This window comes from Tupaia chinensis, unplaced genomic scaffold (assembly GCF_000334495.1).
Source record: "Tupaia chinensis unplaced genomic scaffold, TupChi_1.0 Scaffold000099_1, whole genome shotgun sequence".
In the NCBI taxonomy this organism is placed as follows: Eukaryota; Metazoa; Chordata; class Mammalia; order Scandentia; family Tupaiidae; genus Tupaia; species Tupaia belangeri.
Window position 1 is genome coordinate 1,029,424 of NW_006159563.1, and position 10,210 is coordinate 1,039,633.

Here is a 10,210-nt window from a genome sequence, read left to right on the forward strand (position 1 = left end):
AGCTTCTCCAGAGCCCTGTTCCAGAAACAGAGAGCTAGAACTACCTGAAAGAGTGGTCAGCTCTTCCTGAGCCCCAGGCTTACTGCTGCTGCTGTCCTCAGTAGTCGGTGCCCTAGAATCAACTGAAACATTTGTCTCTGTGAAGACAAGAGTAGAACTTGTCATTTCCCTTTCAGACTGTGTGGGTGTCGTCAAAGACATAACACTTTTCCTGGTAGCTGAATCACTAGATATAGTTACATCTGAACTTTCTAACTCAGAGGCTAAAATGGATTGATCTGATCTCTGTGGGGGTGAATGTACCTCAGCTATAGAAGCTACATCTGTGGTTCCCTCCTTTTCCTCTTTATTTTTCTCTCCCTGAAGAGGTGCACTGGAAACCCACTTGAAAGTGCCTGTTTCACTTACAAAATTGGTAGGCACCACTTCTGCAGAAAGTTGGTCTGAAACTGGAGAAATGATGGTTGCAGGAATATCAGAAATGTTTTCCGTGATGGTAATTTTGCTAGTGTCTAAAGTAAGAAGTGTATCTGTAGTATTTTGTGATAAATCAGTTGCTATGGTGAACATTTTATCTTCATATTCTGCTTCCCCAGAGCCTTCAGGAATTGGAATTGAAGAACTCCCTAAGGACTCTACAATTTGTCTAGGGGTTATTTCTTCCCAGTTCTCTATAGTAGACAATGGGTCATCAGGCTGTGGATTTTCTGTGAGGGTGGATCCTTCCTCTAAGACAAATCCTGACATTGAACTTGAAACTATACTGGGAGTATAAGTGATAGAAGTACTTTTTTCTGTCTCTTTACCAGATGTTGCTTCAGTAACCCTTGAAAAGACTACTTCCTGAGAGTTTTGGTCAATGGCAGCCTCTCCTGAAAACTCTTCAGGAAACAGAGGTGCAGGTTCAGTGTGTTTATGCACCAGACTACTAAACTCAGGGCCACTCTCAGTGACTGATGCTGTCCCTTCTGTGGCTTCTCTCTCATGGAATGGGACTGTGGGAAAGACATCCGGCTCACCACTCGAAAAATGTTCTGGTATTTCAGGGTATGTTTCAGGCTTCCACGTAATTTCAAGGGACTCGGTTGTTTCTGTGGATTCATTAGGCTGTATGGCAGTAGACAATTCAGTTTCAGTTATTACAAACGGATGAGTATCACTTTCAGAGCTGTCTGAGAAACTCTGAGACGGTGCAACACTCTCGAACTGGCCACGCCTAGCTTCTGCAGCTTCTGGGTCCTTGGGCGCAGTGGTAACTAGGTGCTTCCCATTTATGTACTGCACAGATGGGGTGGTGGTTACGTCAGTAGCATTCACACATTCTTCACCTTCCTCTTCATCTTCTTCACTGTGGTATAGATCTATTTCTATGAACTCAGGTAATTCAGGTAAAATTTCAGCAATTAGATCATGCTCTTGATCTATCTCTTCACTACAAGGTTCATCTTCTTTAGATTCTGAATCTATTACACTCAAATCACTCATTCGACCTGAAAAAAACAAAGAGTTTTCACAATACTTAAATAGAGGATTTGACAGTGTACGACAGAAGAAATTGATAGCAAGGCTGGGTACACACAAAGAAAGATTCAAATCTTTTCACATTAAATGGCAATCATCCTCCTACATATGGTTCTGAATCTTCGAATCTGCTGTTTTTATATTAACAATAAGAAAAATAAATACAAATTAAGGTGGTAGAAACAGATAATGAAAACTCTCCAACATGTTTGATCAAAAAGCAAAACCTTTAACATGAAGCAAGGAATCACATATAGAACATCATCTTGACATGTAGGAATTCATCTTAGTATTTGCTAAAAAAAAACTAAAACTTAAAACCATTTCACCAGGTCATATAGAAAAAGTAAATGGTTTTGGTTTATCTGTGAGGAGATGCTTAAGTACTCTCTATTCAGTAAGAACATGAGAAGAGATTCCTCTGGCCTCTTCAAGATGTCCCAGAAAAGACTATTTTTAGAAAAGTAAGGGAGGTTTATTTATAGCCCTTTCACAATAAAGTGACACCCTCTATCTGCTATGGCTGTGAGACAAGAGCTTACCCACATCCCATGAACAGCCTGTGGATGGGCAGGCTCTGGCGGGAAGAGCTCACAGAAAGCACCAGCCAGGAAGAGGCTCCCATACCTTTGTACCATTATCCTTTGTGGGATGTGGCCTGGGTTGGGGCTGTACCATTATCCTTTGTGGGATGTGACCTGGGTTGGACCAGCCTGAGTTCTTGTTATTAACAGTTTCTCCAAAGGAAATCCAGGAGTCCTTTCTCAATATTCTGTCATGCTTCAAATAACACACATCAACATTCCCTAGATTGTCAATTGCCATGAGGCATCAACCATTAAGCCCGATCAACTTTTCTGCTGCCAGAAATACACCAGCAAAGCTTCTTGTCCTGGGCACTAGGAAGGAGGAAATTCGGAGGTCTCACCCTCATCATAATGATACTGGAATGTCCTAGGAGAGGGCCCTGCCACTGCAGCTGCCCTACTTTCAGGGACACCACAGCACAAATAGGTGCTGTGCGTGCACTGACCCATGAAGACAAAAGATTGCACAGTGCATTGCCATCCTTCCCAAAGGAATACCATAGCAGAATGGGTTTGTAGCCCGCTCCAATGCACGCCACACATGCTTAGGCTAGACCTGAGAAGCGCTCGGAGATACAGTTACGACAGTTACGACGGAGCTGCCCCCACCCTCTTCAGCAAGAGAAGAGAAAACAGTTATTTTCTCCTGGTCTGTTTCTGTTACAAGAAGCCAATTCTATTCATTAGTGGAGGGGTCAACATCTAGCATTTACCGTTAAATTAGAGAAGAAAAAAATTTGATTGAGGATGATTTATTATCACTTGTATTCTAATCTGGTAGGTATCTACATCAATATAGAAGTAGATGGACTATCAATACAAACTAAATGGAAGTTCCTTATAAACACCAAATGCCACAAGATTTTTATGTTACTAGAGAACATATACCATATTCATCCTTTTCACTCGACTATGAACACAAAAAGAAAACTTTTCTTTGTATCCCACCATAGTCTCACCAAGTTATGTCACTCAAATAAATATTGGGTAGTTGGAAAAGCCATGACTTATTTTTTCTATATGTTTCTATGCAAAAATATGCCATGACTATTTTTGACAACCCAACATTTGTGTGTGGCTGTGTTATTCTTCCTGACTGTATGTCCTGCCTACCGAACTTCTACACAGTACAGTTCTTTTCTTATAACTCCATCCTACTCCACCACAAATATTCAGGTCTTCAACTATGTAAGTTACATTAAATGGTTATTCAAATAAAGGAAAATATATTACTATCATGCAGAGAAATGAGATTAATGCACAACTTAGTGTATTATAAAAACATAAAATAAATACAGATTATCTTGGCACAGATGTTGCAACTATTTGCCAATTTCATGAAAACTATTAAATGCTTTGCTTTTAAAATATATGTATAATGAAAAAGAATGAGTTTATTCAGTATTAGATCACAAAAGTTGTTACTCTGATCTTCTGGTGCCCATGAACACAATAAAATCAACAGATAATAACATTTTCTTAATCCAGTTTGCATTGAAGGTAGACTTTGTACTATGATGAAAGCATGTGAAGAAAATGTTTAAGCTACATGGGGATACATCAATACATTTTTAAATGCCATTTGTATAATTGAATTTCTTAAAATACCATATTAATAATTTTATCTAGTCAACAAATCAAGTAGTCACTCATTGCTAATACTATTTGAATATAATTGAATTAAGTCACAGTTAGTAGCTATTATTTACAGCTTCACGAGGTTTAACCGAAGTGTCAAAAATGTACCTATTTTGGGTTCAGCAAGTGGCATGGTGGTTAGGGGCCCTGAACTCCCACATGTCTTACTACAATTGGATCCCAGACCCAGCAGCTTGCTTTCTCACTTTGTCTCTCTCTCTCTCTCTCTGGTCAAACCAAAATAAATAAATAAAGTTAAAATAATTCCAAAAAAATGTACCTATCTTAAACTGCTCTATCATTTTACATGCAACCCTTTCATTTTATTTCATTGAACATAAATAAAATGAAAATCCACAGTTAAGTATTACATTCAGGTAAACTAAATTCACATCCTAATGTCTAGTATCACTAGACATTTAAGTATGGAAAGATTCTATTGATAAATTTAAAAACTGGGTCAGTATCAAACATATAGAGAATTTCTACCATATTTCGTACCTTTTTATAGATAATGGACTTAAGACTAATCATTCAGTCAGGCTCCTCCAACGAAGGGAATCCCTGCTCAATATCTTTTATTTACACACTTCTAGACCCAGATTAAGCTAAAAACTCTCATGGCTATTGATGTGACAGATTGTGTGGGGTTCTTAGTAAGCTAAGGCACATGGATATTCAGATGAAGGAGAACGTAGCTCATGTATCTCAACCATACAAAGTGAGATCACGGCGCAACTCTTGGTACTATCAAGACGTGAAATGAAGACAGAGCATGATAGCACGGTATTTTTTAAAAATAGAACTGATATACATGCATCCCATGGTCTTCTTAGTAAATAATTACAGATGAAGTTTCTGTCAGGTATGGAGTTGGTGGCTCTAAGGAAAATGAGTGGAAGAAAACAGAGAAGATGCTAAAGTATGCCAATGTGTCAAAGGTCAACATGGCAAAGAGAAATGGTCATGATTTCACTTCAATTTTTTTCCTAGGAAGAAAAACAAAGAACTTGGGGCTGGCAAGTGGCATGGTGGTTAAGGGCGCTGGACTCCCACATGGCCGACCATGGTTCAAGTCTCGGACCTGGTGGCTTGCTTTCTTACTTCCTCTCTCTCTCTCTGTCTCTCTCTGATCAAACTGGAAAATAACAATGATAATAATAATAAATAAAGTTAAATAAAATAATTCTTTAAAAAAATAAAAACAAAGAACTCTAATTGTAAATTAACAACATATATTTTAGTTAATTATCCACCCATATTAAGTCCACTTTATTCTATTAATTAACGATTATGACATACACTTTATACACTTTGACTTTAGCTTCAATAAACAAAGTATAATTTCTTTCATTCCATTTCCCACTTGGATAAAAAACTTTAACATTTTCTAGTACTGTTGAATCTATCAAGATTCCATAGCATTTTGGACCTGTGTGTAAGAATATTTCACCAAAATCGCCACTGTCAGATGCAGTATATTTCATTTTCTAACATAAATAAACGTCACAATATTTCAATGACTTCATAACAATACAAACATATTGAGATATACTCTTGGCATATACTTTACAAACAGCACTCCTTTGTGAGTTTTGCATGTAAAATTAAGTTCACTACCACAACCACACATGCCACACTCACCACACTATCTCCCCAGGAGCCAAATGAGTGCCCAATATTACTGCATACTCATTACAAATCAGGTCTTATGGCAGACACTCACCAGTTTTTTAGAATCCCAAGGGTATTTTCCAAGAGCCTTCCTTCCTTCCTTCCTTCCTTCCTTCCTCTCTTCCTTCCTTCTCCCTTCCTTCCTCCTTCCTTCCCTCTTTCTCTATCTCTCTCTCTCTTTTTTTTTTTTTTATTTCTCTATCTCTCTTGAAAAATGCTCTTGTCAATAAATTAGAAAACTGGTCTTACCAAAGCCTTTTCTCCCTATTTGAAAGGGAAACTTCCCAAGCATACATATGGCAAAGATACCTACCATACATTAAATTTAGATTAGAATTCCTTTTTCTACCACTTCCCAAATAGTTGACTCAACTTGCTTTCAGAATGTTAAAAACGGTAACAAGTTAAGTAGTTCTATCATACATTTCCCATGTACCATGAAGCTGGCAATGACCAAAGAACTCTCAGCACTCCCATGATTAAGAAGAAAATTTATCAATAAATAAAGTAATATGCTCATTTGATAAGCATTATAAATTTTTTAATTATAAACTTTATTGGTTTATTTGGTACTTTCTACATGATGTTATGGATCATATATATTGAATCGTCAGAAAAGTAATGATGTCTTTTTCTGTTTTCCTATACAAAACTGCATCATGACTTTCCAATGGCCCAATAGATAGTAAGTTGATTACTACAGTGAAGCAAATTAAGATATCAATGATCTCAGATAAACATTTTGTGACAGGAACAGCTAAAATCTACTTATTTAACAGAATTCCCTAGTACAACACAATTTTATTAGCTATAGTACATTAAATCTCTAGAAAATAAATTCTGCTAAATGAAAATTCTTAAATGAGGCAAAGCTATAAAATGAGAGTTTGAATTATTTTTTTCCTTTTTCTGGAAGGAATATTCTCACAACTAAGCAGCTGCATTCACTATTTACATTGCAACCACTTCAAAATGACTTAATTAAATATCTTACTATTGGTTTGAGGGTGGGAGAAATGTTAATTACCTAGGGTTTTGAGGTTAAATATTTTTGACAACAGATTCGATCTATATAACTATATTTAATTCCTTCAGTATAGCTGGTGTGTTCCCATACGTTTAACATTTTATGAAGAGGGATGTGAGATCTACTATAGATAGGCGCATTCTTTGCTGTAGCATTGTGCAAATCCCTATCACTACCACCTTACGTTTCACCAACACCTGCTTGCTGTTTTTTATTTATTCATCCTCTGAAATTACCTTATCTCTCTTTCCTGTCGCTGTCCTTACCCACTACATATATCATTAGAAATCACAACAGCTATAATTATTGCAAACCAAAAAAGTTTCTGTGTGAGGGGTTACCAGTGCTATTGTGAAGGTAGGTATCTCACTCCACAATGGTCTTCTCTAATTAACTAGAGTTCTAACCAAATAGAGTAATTGACATTCCAGGCTCTTAGATGAAGAATGCCTTATAAAAGACTGTTCTATTTCAGAATTTTATTCTAAGGACATTATAACTTTTATTTGGATTTCAAGAGTCAAACCACAGAACTCTACAGAGTGTATGTATAATCTTTTCTATGTTTATATGAATGTATTTTAACAGCTCGACTGGAATATACTAGTACCACGGTTAATAGGGTTTTTTAATGGCATTTCACACTAAGCTTTATTGCTAGCTGACCTCAAATTATTCACCAAGTATTTTAAAGTACTTCATGACAGAGTTTTGTAGACAGAGCACAAGTCTTCCAGTCACACCGCTACCAGTCACAAATGTAGTTGCTAAGATGCACAGGCAGCTGGTTAAAGTTCATGTTCTCTCTCGGGAATTTTACAATTTAAGTTTAAGAGCTTTTAATTAAAAGGTAAGGGTATACCAATCTACTCAGCAGAGCTATATTAGGATCACATTTCTTTATTAAAATGGATTTCATCTTAACACACAACAAAAAAGATGCAATTTACTTATTTCAAAACTACAATAGACAGCCATACTGAAGTGCTTAGAAAATACTTGTAGTAGTTAAAGAGAGAAAAGGTATAATCCTTCAGTTTTCTGACACGTACTAGTAGGTCCAATAAGTAGAGAGAAACAAATATTTCCATTTCACTCACCTTTAATATGTCCTTAAAATAAAATACTAACTGACACCATAAGAGTGAAGAAAACAGCCAAACGTGAATTTCCTCCAGACTGTCTCAGATCCTGAATCCTGAATCTTTTCAAAATTTGGAAAATGGCAACAACTCAGTTTATTAGAAAAAAAAGGAAAAAAATACTACCTTTAGCAATCAAGTTACAAATGTTTTTGAATCCGTCCTTACTTCAGTAATTATCACATGATATTTATACCAATACTCAGTTTTCCCAGAGATAGGAGGGATTAAGTGAAAGACTAGATCAACATCAACACTAGCTCCACTAGACAAGGATCATTGGTACATCATTCAAACCCGTTATCTTACACTGACAACCTTCTCTTCTCATGCTGAGCAAAGAGCTCAGTATTTCTCAACTCACAGGTTTTATACTCAGGGAGAGCAACATATTTGTACAAACAATATAAGCATTTTTTTTTAAGAGAGAGATTTTTGCTATAGGGCATGTGTGCTCACCAGAGAGCTGGAGAGAGATGGAGAGACAAAAAGTGAGAAATAACCCCCTGGGAGGATGGCCATATCCCAATTCCTTCTCTTCCGTTCATTCTCCTCTTGAAATTTTGGGCATGCATAAACACGTACCTGGAGTGAGTTTTGTTTTGTTTTGTTTTTTTAGAGGTTTTGGCTATAGGGCGCATGCGCTCGCCAGACAGACAGAGAGATACAGAGAGACAGAAAGCGAGAAATCATCCCCCCCCCCCCCCCCCGGGGGATGGCCACACCGCAATCCCTTCTCCTCCATTCTCCTCTCGGGATCTTGGGCATGCACGCACATGCGCCTGGCGTGAGTTTTAAGCCACTGGGTCCGGGACACGAACTGCGGTCGACTACGTGAGAGTCCAGCGACATAGCCATTACGCCAACTGCTGGTTCCCCCTGGAGTGAGTTTTAAGCTGCTGGGTCTGGGGACTCATGGGACCACACTCTACTATGTGGGAGTCCAGCGATGTACCTCTTACACCAACTGTTGGTCTCATCAATATAAGCATTTCTGATGGCCTCATTTTTAAGGCAAACATATAATAAGATGACAAATGGGAATTATTTCATTTACCAACTTCAGAAAACCCTCAGATAATGTTATGCTTTCAAGTAGAAAGAATATATTTAGACAGCCATCTGATCTAAGTCCACTTAAGAAGATATCATTGAGTGTAGGCTTTTTTTTTTCTTATAGAAAGGGCCCAAGGGATTATAACTTCCAAATGTTATAAAGTAAGGGCTTTACTGCAATACTTTTGGGATCTTTGAGCATTTACGCTCAATGAGATAAAGAATACAAAAAAGAGAAATAAGCCAAGTTATTTAGGTTTCTAAATGTTTTCTTTAAAATTAAAAAAAAAATAGAGCAAATAAACAAAAAACAAACACGGGGGAAGTATTTTTATTATCTTTTCACTTCACTACTCTAACACTGACAAATGTTAATGGTGTTTAACTTTGCTTTCTTTCTTATTTACAGATACCAAATTTCATCTCACATTTGTGGCAAGTAATAAATACATTTTCCCAAATGTGATCAAAGACCACTATTTCACCTAGGAAGTACTAAATCAGATAGTATTTCCTCTGCAAGTTGGTAAAGTACAACCTAAGCTGACAGAGGGGTAAGGCAGCCCTCGCCCCAGGAGTCTGCACTTCAGCACCTTTGAAGGTCAGAAAACCTTTAGTTTACCAGAGGGGCTCAACACTCAGTGTGCATCCAAATCACATATATTTAAAATGCATTCTAAAATAGGATGCCAAATAAGACAAAAAATACAAATGCCCAAGCTGCATTCTAGAATTCAGATTCAAGATGGAGGACGAGCCTGTGGGTATTTTTATTTGGAGGCTCCCTGACAATTCTGAAATATAGCCAGTGCTGGGAAGCAGGAAGGCGATATTTCTGCACTGGGCCATTTCCTGGTGCCCTTCAAACCATGACTCACAACAGCGTCATGGACAGCCAGTTGGCATCGTTGGGTACAGTCTTGGGCCTCTTCAGGAAACTGGGTGGGTGCTCAAGGAGAGATGAGCACTCAGGGTTTCTCTGAGATCAGTTCTGGGATTTTGTCTGACAAAGATACTTCTTATCTTAACTTATTCCATATTAGCCTCTAATGTTCCATTTAATAAACCCAACAATTAGTCTTTATGATGTGCTCTCTTGTTTACTAATGATATTTCAAGCAGCCTTCCCAACTAAGCTATATGTTGCATTATTTTCTTTTCCCCAGTCACATAGTAGCTTGATCAGATGACTTTATTTCAATAAAACTCTCAAAGTGTTCTGAGCAGTCGTGAGGAGATAAGTGGAGAATGTTTTAGATGGTAAGATGGGCTCCCTATTAGCTAGAGGAAGGTAAGATTTCAATAGCAAAAATGGTAACCACACTACCCACCAGATATTTTCCAGAGGTACACATTGCTATTTGTACTTTCTCCTTTCTCATCTTGGAGAAAGCAAAATCTTCAGTAATCTAGTACAGTAGTCCCCCCTTATCCACAATCTCTCTTGGCACAATTTTTGACACCTGCATCAAACCATAGTCTAACACTATTCAATAAAAAATTCCAGAAATAAATGATACATGTGTTTTAAACCATGCACCATTCCAAGTAACTTGAACTTTCCT

The 10,210-nt window shown here is 37.5% G+C and overlaps 1 protein-coding gene across 2 annotated transcripts in view; it reads right to left on the reverse strand.

Annotated features, from left to right (window-relative positions):
• Window positions 1–10,210, reverse strand: part of VCAN (versican) — a 132,634-nt gene that overhangs the window by 48,643 nt on the left and 73,781 nt on the right. The window contains exon 8 of one of the 2 annotated variants that reach the window (XM_006143483.3): window positions 2–1,490. The exons of the other annotated variant lie outside the window; for it this stretch is intronic. Coding sequence (XP_006143545.1) covers window positions 2–1,490 — 1,489 coding nt within the window. The remainder of the gene's footprint in view (window position 1; window positions 1,491–10,210) is intronic. 2 annotated transcript variants of the gene reach the window in all.